The following is a 17037-nucleotide window of genomic DNA, read 5'->3' as shown; positions in this document are numbered from 1 at the left end:
GAATCTGTCCCATCAGAGATTCCAGACCTGAGCTGAAAAAAATCCAAGTACGAATGCCATGCACTTGCAGAAAGGTTTCCAACATGACAAACTAGCAGCTCCCCAGGCAACCCCGAGTGATAACAATTCACTGGCACGATCAGTAAAATGATTAAATCAACCTGCTGTTAGGGATTCCTTGTATTGTTTTCCTTCCAGAGGCCAGACAGTTATGAAAAGCATCACAAGAAGTACCAGCAAAAGCTCTGTTCGAGTGGGCTGTCAAAGCAGGTAGGACTGATTCACAACCAGCTCAAATCACAGCAATTTTCACCTACAGTATTCAGAAGGAGCCCGAGTCAAATCAACAGACAACGCTGCAAGTCAGACCAGCACGCTGGGTATCAGCATCTTATTTCATGCTGCTCTTGAAGCCCAAACACTCGAAGGAAAACAACACCCTGAATGTCTCGACCTGGCAAAAACCTGATGCAAGGCTAAAGCATGAAGAAGATCCAAGATCCTGAATCCCAGGATGTCAAGTCCAATATACCTGGGCTGACTGTTCGAAGCCAAGCTCTGCTGCATGCCCCCAAGCACAGGCAGCTCAGTGCAAACATCTGCGGGGAGGAGAAGCAGCGCTGCACAGCTCGCCAGAACTGCTCTTCCCAAAACGCACCACATTCCCTCTCCAGTCAGTGACAATTGGGAAGAAAAATCTCTCCCCAACTATTTGAGGGCCTCCCCCTCCTTTCTACCCCTTTCCAATGCATTCATTCAGTCCATCTCCTTACCATTGGGTTGACCTAAAAGACACTGATACAGATTTCTGCACAAACAGCACTGCAGATCTAGACTCTAAAAGCATTCTAGTACCTGAAACAACCGTATTATTCCCTAAACTTCCTGGGTTTGGTGTTCATCTGAGATTTAAAGACAAACATTTCCAGCACCAAACTGAAAGCCTCCTTAGAACCGGTCAATACGCTTAGACCACCCAATCCGACCTCCAGCTTGAAGCACGGTCAGTGCTGAATTCAAACCCGGTTGGTGAGGGCTCTGCCCAGGTGGGTCTCCAGGACCTGCTGCAGTGCCCAACTTGCTCCAGCCTAGTCCTACCCATAAATTACAAGGGGGACAGTCCTAGTCCTGGCTCCGTATTTCCAACTGAAAGCCACAGACACTGGGCACAAAGCATCTTACTGGAAGGTGTCTCCAGACCCTGATGACGAGCGGTATCTCCTCGCTGGGGTTCAACTCTGGCTGTTTTTCCCGACGAGACACCTGCACTAAGCAGTCCATTCCCCCCAAACTCAGGCTACCCAGTCTGTGACTGCCTCCCATGCGGAATCTGCTGGCTCAGAGCCTCCAAAAAGAGCTCCAAAACAAGCTCCTCGGTGCTTGCTGAAGCACACACAAGGGGGCAGAGGCAGAACCCCCACCTCCAGTAGGCAGTAACTGACTGGCTTTCCAAGCATGACTCAAAGCCATCATCTCCATCTGCTGCCCTCTCTGAGCACCCAAACCACCTTCTGTGTACTGAAAGCTCTGGTAAGACACACAAGGGTTTGTTTTGGGTAGCAACAACTCTGGGAGAAGATAAAGTGCTAAGTTTTTCACTCATTTAACTATTAGCAAGGTCTTGGACAGAGGGAACCAACAGCCATGCCCTTATTCTTTCAGTCCTTGTTTCTCTTTCCACAATCAGTGTCTTTAAAAGGTCATGCTGTGGCCATTTGCTGAAACAGTTGTTTAAAGTCAGTGCCAGAAGAAAACAAAAAATGAGCTCCCTAACCACAGACGGAGGTTTCTAGCACTCAGCACTAGGCACCTGGAAGAATGAAGCCTTCAATATTTGTTGATTTAAATTCTGTGCACTCCCACCACAGCAGTCAAGTAACTGCAGTGGCTGTGTATTAGATAAACTGTAAAAGCAGAGGGCAAGAATTACTCTACCTGCCACAAAGGTAACCAAAACAAGGTAAATTAGAGCACTGCCTTAGGGGAAAGAGTAACTGCATTCCTCCAGAAAACGTCACAGACTTTATGAAAAATCTATGAAGCTAAAATTAAAATCCCACATACGGTTTCCCACACACACACACACTCTCATTAAGTGTGCAAAATGCAATCTGGTTGTGGAAGTGCCATCAATCCCCTATAAACAGGCACCAGACATCCAAATCTGTATGACTAGAGATTTGACAAAAGAAAAGAGAGGAAATTCCATAGTCCCTGAAGTTGCGCACAACTTCACAGCAGTGGTCAGGGGTATGGTTTTGATTTAACAGGATTACGCACCCACTCTGCCCTGCCGGAGGTGACTGCTCACATTGCAGGGCAAAGCAAGGTCCCAAGGCTTTCAGCTCCAGCCCCAAACATCTGTGCTGCCACCGGTGGGGTGTTACGGTTCGGTGCCTAACAGACATGCATCCACATGACAAAAACTATCATGGCAACTGTCATCACCCAGCTCGCTGGCTGGCGAGAGTCAGCAGAGGCCAGTGGGAATGGGAAGAGAGACCATGTCCCTCTCCAACATCCAAGAAGTCTGAAACACCGCAGGCAGGGCTGTCCTGAGCTGCTGCTTGCTTTGGGGAAAAACCATTTCCACCCTCCTGCTCCCTTTTCTGGCAGCACTAAAACAAATTGATAAATAGTTTGGAACAGCGTTGTTTCCTGCAGACTGAGCTCCCGCACAGCTCCTGCGAGAAGCACCACAGCCAACCCGCCCACTGGAGGAGCTCGGCATCCCAAGGCGCTACCTGGACACTGAATGGAAGAGACCCCACGAAGAACTAGTTTCTGTCAGGAGCTACATTGCTTAATAAGATGTCGTAACCCCAGTAAGCTAGTCTGGCTTTCACAACCAAAGTACCTGGTCTGGTAACAGGAAAATAGGGGTTGCCATCCCAGGCTAGGCTACTGTTCCACTTGCCATGATGCTCTGCCTCTAACTCCGTTGCTCCATCCTTCTGTCACAGGACACGTCTGCAAGTCTGACCACGTTCAACAAGTCTTAGCTCCACTAAATACACATTTACAAGCATTGCTGAATAGACACAATTCAATATATATTTACACTTTTGCTGAAATATGGCCTATAGATGGGGATAAGAACACAAAACTAGAGACAGCAGGAACATCACGATGGAGAAATACTGAATAAAACAGCTTAGAGAAGCTCTTCAACAGCACCAGACAGCTAAAGAAACACTTGTTCCTGATGTGACCTTTACATCTCCCCTTTTCCATTATTAAAAAAAGGTTTCACTGCAAACCTGCTAAAATTTTGGCTTCAAATCCACCTTGTGGCAACAAGTTCTCTTCTTGAAAATGCTGTTCAACAGCTCTTCTGCTCTTGCGCTGCAAGTGCGACTGAATAAAACCCTAAAATCAGTATTTCTCTAAAACTTTACAACTTGACAGCGTTCATTCCTTCGAAGTACACCAAAACATTTCCTCCATATCCACTTTTCACTCCAACTCACTCACTGTTCTTTAATCTAACACCATTCTTTCTTTAATAAAAAAAAAGAAGAAACGTAGAAAGATATAGCCTATGTCCACGGAAGTGTAACCTCATTTACTAGAAGCATCCCAGTATTTTCAGGGCTCCCTTAAGCATCCCCTACGCCATATGCAGCAGTAGCAGCTTGCCACATTGACCACAATGCTGCCTGCATCCCGATTCAAGCATTTGGTATTAATTTAAAATCCAGCAACGTGTAGGACAGGTAATTTGCCCAAGAGATTTACTTTCTGTTATGATGCGCGTTCTTCCAGGCTGCAACAAACTTCAGCAAAGGTGTATTATTTAGGAGCTTGACTGCATTTTAGTAACACAAAGAATTTAAGACTCAGCAAGTCATGCAGATCATTATCCCTGCAACTCCACGTGGCAAAGAATAATCAGAAATATATTTAAATCACTTAGCTGAATTAATAACTCATTAAAAGCAATGCAGAGTTCTCAGCCCTCCCACCTCTCCCCCGGCTCAAGCAGACCCTCTGTGGAAGTTTCAGTCTTAAGCTTTCTTCTTAATATCATAGTCATTCAAAATTGAAATGATATTCCCATGTAGAGAACAGAATCCTATGGAAGTTGGGGAGAAGCTGTCACACAGGATGAGGACACCTCATCAAATTTTAGGTACCTAAAAGGTATCTCAAACACCAGGGTGCCCTAAGCCACTGTTCCAACCAACGGAGTGAAGGTGACGGCTCCAAAAAACCACGTTCTGACTTCAAGCATCTATCTTCAGATAAACTAATCACCACCAGACATGCCTACCACGTAGAAGCAGAAATTAGCTGGGCTAGTTCAGAATTACCGTAACTTCAAAAAATACCCCTAAATTAGGCAAAATGAAACCCACCTCTGCTCTCTCAGCCCAGACTCCTGCAGTGAGGGTTCTTCTCCACTGCCTTTGCCTGTAAGGCTTCCAGCCCTTTCAGCAGAGCCAGACCTGGCTCCCGTCCTGCCCCGGAGCTCGCTCCAGCCTGCCAGAACCTGCCCAAGGCACAGCCTGTCTAACAGATGTGCTGCCGGCCCCACCAGCCAGCCCAGCCACGGCCAGAAGGAACCGAATCGCCTCTGTGGGACCAAAAGGGATGAGCAGCCACCAGAAACTTCCCACATTCAGACAGCCAGACGATCAGCTCAAAACTGTCTTACTTTGAGAACGCTCTAGTCTGAAATGTTGGGTTTTTTTAAATTCAGATCTCACTGCTCAATGAGACAAAGTAAGAAAAAGACCCAAGCATTATGAGCCCTTATGCAAAGGCCAAAATGCAATCATCACTAGTCCGAGGGGAAAAAAAAAAGAAAAAAACCCTATCCTACAAGCAAATGCACTAATATCTGATCTGGAACTTTTACACGTTTTTCTGAACAACTTGGTAGAGGCAAGACACCCCGCTGCCCACGGCTTGCACGGTATTTTCCACACATTTCAAGTGCCCAGCACGGAACACAGGGCAGCTCAGCAGAGCCATGAGGCTTCAGCCGCCGCAGGAGAAACATCAGATTCTGAAACAAGCAAAGACTGAGCATCAGTGAAAAGCTCAGGATTCTGAAGTGCTGCTGTACAAGTACTACACACATGCATATTCCACATGTGTTTTACCTTAAGCACTTTGCAGATGATCTTTAAAACACCACAGATACCAACGTCATTTATTCAATACCCAACTACCCTGCTGGATAAACTTTTAAGAGCAGGAAATGCACCTGCTTATAATCCTTGTGTTGCAACTGTTCCCTCCACCCTTCTTCCTCCAAGTCAAAAAAAAAAAAATTTTTTTAAATTGTCAAGTAGAGAGAAGCCCCACTGACACAAAAAAGACTGAAACCACACAGACTAGAGAGGATGGGTGGCTGGAGATCCTGTATCCACTGGAAAGGAATGCACCACCTCTATCACTAAAGCCAAAAAGCGGAGCATTTTGAAGCCAAGAAATGAGCAGAATTATGTTCTCAGGGCAAAATTCCTCTCTGGGGTGAGTTACTGATGTTCTCTTCTTTCCCTCACCCCTTTAAATCCGTGAAGGCAGGTGATATCCATACAGGAGCCTGCCTTGTATTTCCAAAACACAAGTGCCACTCCTCCCAGCGCCCTGGAGCACTGTCACCCTGTGGCAGTATCACTGCTTCCCATCTCCTCAGACACACTGAGAGTCAAAACAGGAAAAGAAAAGTTAAAAAAACAAAAGAAAAAAAGAACAATTTGTGCTGTGAATGCTCAATACTGAGATTACACAGGCTGGGTAAATGGGATTCAGCATCTTGCTGGTGGGCTGCCTGTGAATACCGGCGGGGACTCAAAGCAGTTTAACAGCCTGCGTGAAATTAATTTGTTCCTTTGCCGTGGGATCGGGTCCACCGTGTTACAGCACTGGCCACAAGGCCTCGAGCCCAGCTGTGACTGGGATGCTCCTGCTCTGGCAGCCCTCTGGGGCTGCCGGAGCTCCGAGCGTTCCTTCTGCTGCCGCAGCCTGCCTGCTGCAGGGCACAGCCTCCCCTGGCACAGGGGTCTGGAACACCGAGAGCACCTGGGTGCACATCTGGGTGAACATTTAAAATACCTAAGCATCATTTTGCTCGTCTGGTCTCCTGGCTGTCTGTCGGTCTCAGCAGGGGATCCAAGTGCTTAGTCTGCTGAGGCGAGGAGATTATTCTTTTTCTCCTTTTAAAGCGGCCATCCCTGCACCTGGGGATGCAAAGGCTGCAGCTGCTCAGTGGAAAGCAGCACTTCCCTCACTCATGGCAGCTTCCTATCTGTAGTAAGAAGGAGAAAAAGAAATACACACACCAGAGAAGGGGGGGAGGGGGGGCCTCCAGGAATTTAAACCTCTGACACTCTCTAAAAGTAGTTTTCAGTTTATTTGAGAGCAAAGTGACTGTGCACGTCTCATCCAGCACTACGCTCCAGCACCGTGGCTCTTGTAAAACAGCTGCCTCGGGTGAAGTCTCAGAACGCTGAGGCTAATGGAGAACTTCGTTACCAACTCCCCTTCCTGCTCCTTCGTGCCACTGCTTTAGTGGAACTTTCCACCTCTGGGGCTGGGGAATCAGAAAAAGATCGGTTTGCCTTGAAAGGTCAAGTGAGATGCAGCACAGGGTTAGAAGCTATGTACATTAGGAGAAGAACTGAAATCACTTGTAATTCTTGCAAAGAAACCACTTTTTAATTAGTTTCTCTCTGAGTCAGACTAAAGACAATATGGCCTAATAAAACATGAGAGCAACTTTTTTCTGCTCATCTCTTCAATCTCCCTGTCAAAGGGAAAGACGGACCTAAACTCACACCCACATGTAAAACCGAACTGGAACATTTCCCCACAACTGAACTGGAACGTCTCCCCAAGGACAACAGAACAGTCTCATGCATAGCTCGTTTTTTTCTATCTGTATTGAGCAATTTTACACAGAAGGGGACACTGAGTCTAGCGCACAGCTTACACTGGCTTCACGCGGGCTGGGACTCAACCCCAGAACTGGAAATGGAAGTGCTGGGAACACACAAAGATCTTGTTTCTACAGATGTACGCTAAATTTATAGTTCAATTATTTCTCTTCATCAGTGCCAGGATCAAGCCAGAAGAGGACATCCCAGCTGGTAACACACTGCATCTCTGCAATACCTTCCACTGGCACAACAAAGAACAAAACACCACGACTGCCCACCCAAGGCTCTCCGACGCCCAGGCTGCCCCCCAGGAGCACCCTCCCAGGCCCCTGCCCCAGCCCACTGCACCAACAACGCATTCCCTGCGGCAGCAGCTACCGTTGCCACAAATGGCAGGATGGCACACTGAGGACAACCAAGAAAGACGATGTGCTGCTTCAAACCAGCAGATGATAAACTGGGGCAGCTCAGCTATTGCCCTACAAGAGTACAAGCCTTCCCTGCAACCAGGGATCTTCACAGAGATCTCCAACGTGATGGTGATCATCAGTGGTGGAGTCAGACAGCAGTCGTAGGCACTGCTGCAGTGGCGCTGATGTGCCTTGCTTGGGAGACAGACCCCCTAAATCTCATTCAAGGCTGCAAGCTACTGAAATTTCCCGGCTCCTCTTGGACACAGACGTGTAACTTGGAAAAGGCCATTCAGAGAGGCAGCAGCAGAGCTATGGTATGTGCTAATACAGTGCAAATGGGGATCTGATACTGACCTCAGTACCAGTACCCTTCTGAGTCAAGGGGGAGTAAAAAGAGGGAAAACCACAATAATTCACACTAAGTCTTTAGCCCAAACAGCACCTCTAGTCAGCCTTTGGATCTGCAAGTTCAAGCCCCTGAAAATTTTAGATCCCAGGTTTAATACTGACAGATAACCTGCCAAGGGGATTCTCCCAAAGGGACTAAAACCCAAAACAGATCTAGCCTTATGTTGCAGGCCAACGTTGTTGCCTTTAAAGGCCATCTAGTCCAACCCCTCTGCAGGGAGCAGGGACATCTTCAACTAGATCAGGTTGCTCAGAGCAACTCAGCTTGGTGTCATCTGCAACCTTGCTGAGGGTGCATTCAATCCCGCTATGTCCTTGGATGAAAATATTAAAACTGTACTGGTGCCATCCTCCTCGCTAAAGGAAAAATAAGACTATTCAAGCAAACTTAAACAGAGAAATCTCAAGACTTCAGAGTGCTTTTCCAGTCTACACATCCCAGCTCCGTATGCTGCCACTCATCCCTGAGTCAGGAAACAAGGCTCAAAGAAACTATTTCATGCCATCTTGCAAGTCTGCCATAATGACTTCATGTTTATGCAATGCTCAAAAATATAAATTCTCTGCCAATGCTAAACACTGTTAATAACAGACCTTAGGGACTGCTAATCGAACTCCTATGATGATCACAGCTGGGTAACGGAGGTCAGCAAAGAACAATGCATAGAGCACAACAACCACGCAAATACGCATTGTCTTTTACACACGTGGTACGGTTGGGAAGAGAAGGGTACAATCTGAACACTGCCACAAAAATGGAGACTGCGCAGTTCTCCTTTTAGGACCCTTCCTTCCCCTGTAACAGGACTGGACAATAAGCTGCAGTGATTAGAATTTGAGCACCTTGGGAAGCCTCGAGACCTTTCCTACCCAGGGACCATTTTCAGCTCCCTTTTGATACACAGCATTTGCTTCAATTAAAAATCAGTCAAGATATACATGGCACAGAAATGTCTCTTCCCACCCTCCTCCTGGATTTTTACCTCCATAGGCTCTTGACACTTACCTTTGGATCAACCAAGAGCTAAATAAACTAACTTTGTAGTCCTGAGCCAAGCAAGGCAAGGGATCGAAGCAAGAGCCTCCTCCCAGAGTAACACAACCTCCCACGGACACCTCAGGCTTCGTCTCTGGTCTGCCCAGACCAGAGGTCCACACGCAACCGGCGTCAGCAGCAGCGCTCACATGCTCCCAGTTAATATGCAAGCACTGCAGCCACATCTGACACGGCACTCAGTATTTTGCCTGCTCTGAGCTTCACTTTCTAACTAGAGCAGCTTGACAAAAAATTATGCTGGACAGAAGAGCAATAAAAAGCAATGCTGTCCTCACCACACCTGAATTAAGTTCAAAATTTTGTTTCTATCTAAGACTAGGTATTTTGATGGGACTAGTTCAGTGCTTTTCAAATGCTCTATTATGGAACGGAGAACAAAAATAAATCAGATCCCTGCAGAGCTACGAGAAGTAACTAATAAAGGAATAATAAAGCCATGGAAAGAAAAGAGAGGGGTGAAAGATAAAGGGCGGTGATTTTTTTTTTTTTCCTAATCCCAGATTAGGAAAAATTAGACCTCAGATTTGTGTGCATGCAACTCATAGAGAACTACACAGGAAAGACTTCGTCAAATTAACATGTGCTCTGCATCCTGCAAAGTAAAAGCAAGCAGAAACAAGGGAGAAATCATGAAGCATCCCACAACAGCATGATGGGTGGAGTGTCTAACCCCACCGGCCATCCTGCAGCAGTTGGTGCCTGATCTGGAGCAACACAGGAACTCACAGGAGAACAGAAAGTTAACTTTAATAGAGGGAGGAAAAGGGCTAGGTCATCGTGTGGTGGGGATCAGAGTTCAGTTAAAACAAGTTACACAGAGGAGGTTCAAAGTAATTCCTTTGTGCTTCACAGCCACACCAAAGCAGAAGTGAAAATTAGATACCGTTCTTTAGGTGGGTGGCAATAGATGGACTGAAAAGCAAATCTGCATCTTCTGGGGAAGAGCCCTGCTCAGAATAAACACAGGAGAATGGAGCTACTCTGTTTGTGGGAGCTCAGGGGACAGAACCCATCTCCGAACCCCCAGTTTTGTTCCCATCACATGCCAACCTCACAACAAGGTCTGGCCCTCAACCGAGGCAGACGCTCACCTTCCTCTTTGCTGTTGGTGATATCTTTCAGCAGCTCAGTCTTCATGCAGGCGTCTTTCCTTGTCTCTCCCTTACTCAGCACTGTTCGCTAGGGGTGGGGAGAGAAGGGACAGGGGGTGGGAAAAAAGAAAACAGCACGGTTTAGCTCAACGATCATACACACGTTGCGTTTAAAAGAAGAGACAATCATGGACACATCCTGTTTACATCACCAGCAAACCTCATTCTGCAAAATAACGCTGCCAGGAAACTGCCACCAAGGCACAGGTCAAAGATAAAGAACGACAAGGCTCGCCCCAGCTGACAGCCCGTCTCGCCCAAGAAGCAGAGGGACTTCGAGCTGTGCCCAGGGCCGAGACCTCACGACTCTTTGGTCAAGATGCAGCCAGGCAGATCTTCCCAGCGTAACGTGCTTGGGAATCCAGCTGAACGTGTCTGTAGAGGTGCGGATTAAAACAGTCACGAAAGGCATCTCGAGGAGGTGACCCCTTATTCCCCCCAAACTTTTTAGATTTTGGGTAGGGGAAGGCAGATCTATCACACACATCATCTATCAACATTTACAGCCCGAGTATGCTTTTGGTAGTTTGTCTGGAGTTTTTTTGTAGTTCATTCAAATGTAACATACAAACTGCAAACCATCAGTGAGCTAACTCATCACTCCTAACATCCATGTTTATTATAGTTAGCGAGCTCTATTTTTAATTTTATAGAAAGTAATTGTTCTTTTTTCTCCTCTTTGTAAAAAAGGAACACCTGCTCGTCTCCTCAGCCTTTCACACACCTGCAGTCACATTGCCAGATCAGGTTTGCAGCCTTAATACCTTCCCTTTGCCTTTTGAGGTGGGAAGACAAAAAAAAGAAGCTACCAGAACAAAACAAAAGGAGAAAGGTATTTAAAAAAACCCCAAACGCACAAAAGAAGGGTTTATTTGACACAGTTTAAGGAGACAAGCTGTTCTGAAAGGTAAAGAAGGCAACTGCCTTGCAGAGCTGCCCACTGCCGGGGCCGGGGCCAGGCTGGGTGAAGGGTTCACCGCACACTGCCGGCCTCGCAGGAGAAGAATAAGCCCAGGTCAAGCCAACTGTTGTAGGCCACCACAGAGAGCAGATGGTGCCTGCAGCCATGCAAATCACAAGATTTAAAGCACACTGAGTGATAAAGGAAAAAAAATAATAAAAAAAGCAACCTGCCCATCTCCCGTAAAACAAGCAAAAGAGATGGGATGCACACAGGCGGGTACCAGCTCCAAAACCATCCCCAGCAGTGGCTCGCCCTTCCCCACACAACTTTCTGTCCAAAGCTAGCAGGGGACATGAGCTCTGGTGTTGCGATTGATCGCTATTACCAGCCACCTTTGTCATTTTCGTTTCCACATGAACTCAGCTGCAATGCCACGTCCTGCAGCGGGGTCTGCTCCCCCTGATTTCAGCAGCCCTCCCACCCCGTGAAGCCAGCCAGGGCTCATCCAGCACCAGGTCCCTGGCCCCTGGGTGCCTGCACGACCACCCTGCCCTGCACCTGAACAACACTACATACAAGGCAACACACAGCTGGTGGGAAGGCGAAGATTCAGGGACACCAGCTGGGTGCAGGTTGGTTGGGAAAGCCTGCACCGCCTGCCGAGCCCACCCGTGTGGAGCCAAGGGCACCTTCAAGGATCGCTCCTCCAGTGAGAAGGAAGGTGGTTGTGGGTGGCTGCCTGCCCCCCAGCGCAAGCAAACAGCAAACACGGCCACGTCTAGATGCTCTCAGCAAGAAGGAACTTGTGCCCCAAGCACACCACCTTCAGATTTTCAGGCACAGACCAAAAATGCAAGCTGTAAGCATCTGAAACCTCTGCTCTGCCAACTGATCAGATAGCCTGGAACAGAACATACCTCCACCAGACACTGGCCCACAGCTTCCACTGAGGAACAACCATAACAACACAGCCCACAGTTTAAACATAGACCAGCTTTTTATATATATATATTTGCTAATCCAATACTACATAACCTTGCTGCAAGCATTTGCTTGTAAACCCTACCTCTCCTCTAGCCGGACTTCTTGTAAACTGGGAATAACTTCATTTTTCTCATGGACTTACCCTGCTGCAAGACTAAGGCAATGAGAGCTGCAGAGAGCCGGGGTTCAAGCACAGCCCCACGGCTCCCACCCACGGGAAGGGGCACCCAGGTCCTCGCCACAGACACCGGCAGCACATAAAGAGCCTCAGTCTAAGAGGGACCAGCCTGTTTTCCCAACCTTTGCTGCAACAAGGAAAGGTCTTGATATTCCTGCTATGAAGCTGACTGCTGCTAGAAGCCCCAGGATTTCCAGCAGGTCATTCTTAGCCATTCCATTCTAAGTTTTTCTTTATTTTACAAGCAGTACCCCCAACTCCACAAAGCATCCATGCTCTCCCTTCCACAGAGGCACTGCTGCTTGCTCAGCCCATGATGCCTGAAGAAAAGCCACTGCAGGGACCCTGGAGTCAATTAGACCTTGGCAGCTAATGAGCACCCTCCCTCCTCGCTGCAATTACCAGGAGCTTGGGGCTGCCCTGGCTCTTGCCCAGCAGTGATAGCTCTCAAAGCAGAAATTCCAACACCAAGAGAGAAACCATGGTGTTTTTCCTGTGGGAGTTAAAAAGCTGTGTGCCAGGGCAAGGCTGAGTGAGGTGGCACCTGACGGGGTCTCCCAGTTCCTATCTCAGACACACATCCCTGGCTAGCAGCAGCAGCGGCTTTGCAACTTCCATGCCTTGCTCTGAAACAAACAAAAACTCTGCATCAAGGTAGAAAATAAAATAATAATTAAAAAAAAAAGAAGCCAACTGTGAATTTGGAAGCATTTTGATGAAAAGGAAGCTACAGGAAACCTCTGCAAAGCACTCGAAGCCTCTCACCCCCAGGCCAGCACTCTCCCCTCCTTGCTCCATCACCAGCCGGCAGATGCAGCACCCAGCACCGGGGGCACCCAGCACCGGGGGCACCCAGCACCAGCCAAGCAACGCTGCCCGTTCATTCCCACCAGTCCACGGCTCCACCCAGCCAACTTAGAGCAACTTCACCGCAAGTGTCAATACCTCCATTTTTTGTGTGTGTGTTGGTTGGGGTTTTTTTCCCCTCCCCTCCCTCACATTCAAAGCAAACTTCCCTACTGCTCACACTCCCCATGCCCCAATCCGTCGGCTCCCGATTGGCAGGGAAACCCTATACCCACCCTCCCCGCCGAGAAATGCCTGCTCTTGCAGCAGTCCCAACAAAAGCCAACTGCCAAGCACAAGCTGCTTCACAATAAAAGTCTCACTCTCTCCATTATTTTTTTTCCCCTCCTTCCCCCCTTTCCCGCAGCCGTCCGCCTCCATTCCCTCGCCGACCCCAGCCTGATTATTCACCCTCCGTGCTGGGGAGCCTCCATAAAGCGCACCCAGCACCAACGAAGCATCCCCCCCGCCCCAACACTTTTATTTTTAGCTTTCAAGGGGAAGAAAAAAAATTATTCCATCTTAAGAAAGACTGAGCAGGTCTTTGAGAGGGCTTTAAAAGCCATGAGGATCCAAGCAGAGGAGCGAGTGCTGGTTTAGTTTTTCCTCTCCAACCTCTGTTTACATGAAAACAGGCTTCCTCTCCTCCAAGAGGTCTTTGGAGGGGATGGAGGACAGGTCAGACCAGCCAAGGAAAGCTCTGCAGCATTTCCAGACAACGACTAGAAACTACAGTGGTGCCTTTAAAACAAACAAAAAAAAAAACCACAAAACCCCCCAAACAAACAAACAAAAAAAAGCCCACCAAAAAAAAAAAAAAAAAAAAAAAAAAGAAGAAGAAGAGAAAAAGAACAAAGCTGGGAAACACAGAAAGAGCTTTCTCAGCCTCCTCCTTGGCATTTTCATCAGCCATCCGGGTGCCCTTCGCAAAGGTCCAAACAGGTTTTATAGTCAAAGACAATACATGCACAGCAGAACTCCAACGTATTGCAGCTTACCAAGCCCAAGAGACCAGTGAGTTACATCATGAACCAGAGCTCTCTCCAGGCAGACCAGGAAGGAGCGGAGGTTGATGTGCTAAGATGTCTACCTTCACCAGGGTCTTTTTTTTTTTTTTTTTCTTTTTTGTCTTAAAAATCAACCGTCTAGGAACCTGAGGCTTTGCAGCAGCGTTGTTCTGACTGGAGCCATGCAGCTAAGCTAAAGCCCGTCGATCTGAAAGAGGGCTGGGCGCAGGAGGACCCTCCTGAAACTGCTCGCTCCCATTCGGGGCAGCAGCTGCACCAACACATCTGCCTGCAGAGCTGGCGGGACGGACAGGACTGATCCTGCCCGGCCTGCGAAGCCTCCAGCCCAGAGGTGGACACCAACCCCTCGGAGGTGACACCACCGGACATCGCTCCCCACGAGCAGCTGGGGCATGTACCCCAGTGCAGGTGCCCAGTGGGGCCGGGGCACAGGCAGAGCCCCCGCCAGCCCTTCTGCAGGGCAGGATTCCACCTCCCGTGCAAGGCAGCGGCCAGGTTTGCAATACACTGCAGCAAGGCAGGGAGGCAAAGCTCTCAATAAATGATGCAACGGCAGCAGCAGCAGCTTCTCATTCACTCTTTTTTCCCTCCCTTCTTCTGCTAAAGAAAAAAAACACAACCAAAACCAGAAACACAACCCAAACCAACTTGCTCATAATAACCTTTGCCTTAAAAAGAAGACAAACATTTTGCAGTTAACTATGCTGAAAGTAATGATTAAGAAAACACTTGTAGAAAGAGAGTGTTTCTTTTGTAGGCGTGCGAAGGCTGCTCATTTCAGATCTCGGCGCTGCTCAAGTCCTGCTGCACACGGGCAAGGTCTGGGATCACTGCTCATGGGGACGCTGACCACGGGCCTGTCATTAGAAGCAGTAGAAGCATTTGATCTGGAGAAGGAAGGAAACGTAACCAGCAGCATACCTGGCCTACAAAGCAGTCACCAGTCTCAAAGCTCCTTTTTGGTTTGGTGGTGGGGTTTTTTGTTTTTTTTTTAGGCTAAGGCCACTTCCTTGTAAGCCTCGTGCAATCATGTGAACATGGAATTTTATCTGCAGCTCACAACAAGCACTGCCCTCAGCTTGAAGTTTGTCCCCAAATCAAACTCTGCAATTCTTTTGTCTCCCGAATTCCTTTCATCCAGGCTCTCCCTAAAAGAAAAGAAACATTTCCTCCTCGACCCCCATGTCCTTTCTCCTATTCCAGCCGTACAAATCAACTCCCGAAACAGGGGGAAGCATAGAAACGAGGCGCAAGGTCCCTGCATGCAACAGCTGGGGAAAAGGAGACACGTGCATGGAACACAACAGGACTTAAAGTGACTTCTCGGAAGGCAACGCGGTCCACAATGGCGTGCAGGCTTCAGGCAAGGGGGGTTTGCGCAGCCCATGCCCTCCTGGAAGGGGAGATCCCACTCCCGCTCCCTCACTGCCTCCACACTGGGAAGCCTTGTACCCATCTAGCTGTGTCCCAGTAGAGTTAAAGCCAGTGCAACTGGTACGTGCAGGCAAGTGTAAATCCAGAGCAAACAAAGGCATCTCCTCCTTCCACAGCCTGAGGTTAGCAAGGAGTACAGCTGCTGCCTGCCTTCTCCTAGCACCCGTGAGGGGAAGGGGGACGGGGAAGAAAACCCTAAAATGGAGACCAAGATCCATCACTATCTCTAGCAAAAGCACACCAGCCATTTCAGAAACACCCGGTCCCCAGGAAGGCTCAGCCAGGATAAAACCATAGCACCAAGAGGAGCCTGGAGCCAGCAGGTTGCAGCAGCCCGGGGCGGAGGAGCTGGAAGACAGCTTGCCCCCATCGACGGGGCTCAGGCACCTCTTCAGCCTCCGTGCTCCTCTTCCTCCCGCCCCCAAACGACGGCAGCCAGCGGAGCAGCTCCCTCGCCCCCTGCCCGCCCCGGCGGCGCCCGGCGGAGGGTCTCCTTGGGGCGGCAGCGCAGGGAAGGCCCCGCACGGGCTTCCCGGGGGACCTGGAGGACCTCGCTCGGTGCCCATGCCACCTCCACCTGGGCCACCTCCAGCCATCCGGAGGCCACCAGCAAGACAGCGATGCCTGCGAGCCAGAAAAGCGGACGAGGAAAAGGGGGGAGAAAAATAATGATAATAATAAAAAGAAGAAGAATGAAAAAAAACACATAATAAAACTTGCACCCTCGGGCCTGTCCCTCTAATAACTACAGCAAAACCTCACCAAGGCTTTACTCTCCTGGAGGGTGAGAAAGCGACACAGCGCTGCCCAGCACCCGAAGTCCTGGAGGTGGGAGATCCTCACACCCTCTCCTCCATGGCCTACGGGCTTCGTCCCCGGCGTGGGGCCTTTTTTTTCTGCTCTGTCATTAAGAGTGGAGCCTGGTCTTTTCCTTCAATCCCAAGAATTGCACTGAATTAGCTCATCGTTCTGGGCTCACCTCCCCCTGCAGGCTGCTCCCGAGCATGCTCAGCTCGGCCTGGCGCTGCCATTTCATAACGGCATTGTTTACAGACACACACTGACCTGCCATTTTTTGACAGGAGGAGAGGAGCAGGCGTTCGCCTCCCGACCGCTCGCGGCCCCCCAGCCCCTCGCCATAAAAATCCGCTTTGGAGAAGGGAAATTGCAAAAGCAGCAGGCTGTGGGTTTGTGGTGGTGGGTCTGTTGGTTGGTTGTTGGTTTTGTGTTGTTTGGGTTGTTTGTTTTTTTTTGTGTGTGTTCCTTTTCTTTGTTTGTTTGTCTGTCTATTTTTTCCTTTTCCCTCCTTGATTTAGGTCAAAATCCACCTGCTTTTGGGGGGAGAAGTTAAGCTCTTTGGGGGCTGGGGGGGAGCTGGTGGAGGAGAGGTCTCGCAGAGCTCGATGCAAAATGCCAGCCATGATTTTTAGCTTCTTCGAATCACAACCGTGCTTCGATGTCGCCTAAAAATATAATACCCAGCCCAGTCTGCCATCCTCTGTCAAGCCTTCCTCAGTGAGAGAAAGGGTTGGAAATATGGTATTTCCCTTGAATAAACAAGTTGGCTTAGTCCCAGCACATACAGTTTTCTCCTTTAAATGCAAACCAGAGTATTTTTGCAGGCACACAGGAAAATGAGAGGAGGAGGAGGAGGGGAAAAGTTCCTCATTTAACACCAAAAGCTCCATGAAAAGCCTTGCAAGGTTGCTCCCCAGCCCCTCTCCTTTCCAGTCCTCTCCCCATC

At 48.8% G+C, this 17037-nt stretch overlaps 1 protein-coding gene across 15 annotated transcripts in view; it reads right to left on the bottom strand.

The window, feature by feature from the left end:
• The window catches only part of EHMT1 (euchromatic histone lysine methyltransferase 1), a 121463-nt gene that overhangs the window by 52211 nt on the left and 52215 nt on the right, over nucleotides 1–17037 (bottom strand). For 14 of the 15 annotated variants that reach the window (XM_056351290.1, XM_056351293.1, XM_056351289.1 and 11 more), the window contains one exon: nucleotides 9860–9947. In XM_056351290.1, the coding sequence (XP_056207265.1) occupies nucleotides 9860–9947 (88 nt within the window). Of the gene's footprint in view, nucleotides 1–9859; nucleotides 9948–16055; nucleotides 16228–17037 lie in introns of those variants that run through there. The other variant, XM_056351294.1, reaches the window with a different exon arrangement.

Source organism: Falco biarmicus, chromosome 9, assembly GCF_023638135.1.
Source record: "Falco biarmicus isolate bFalBia1 chromosome 9, bFalBia1.pri, whole genome shotgun sequence".
Taxonomy (NCBI): domain Eukaryota; kingdom Metazoa; phylum Chordata; class Aves; order Falconiformes; family Falconidae; genus Falco; species Falco biarmicus.
The sequence above is the reverse complement of the archived record's forward strand: the minus strand, read 5'-3'. Positions and strand labels throughout refer to the sequence as shown.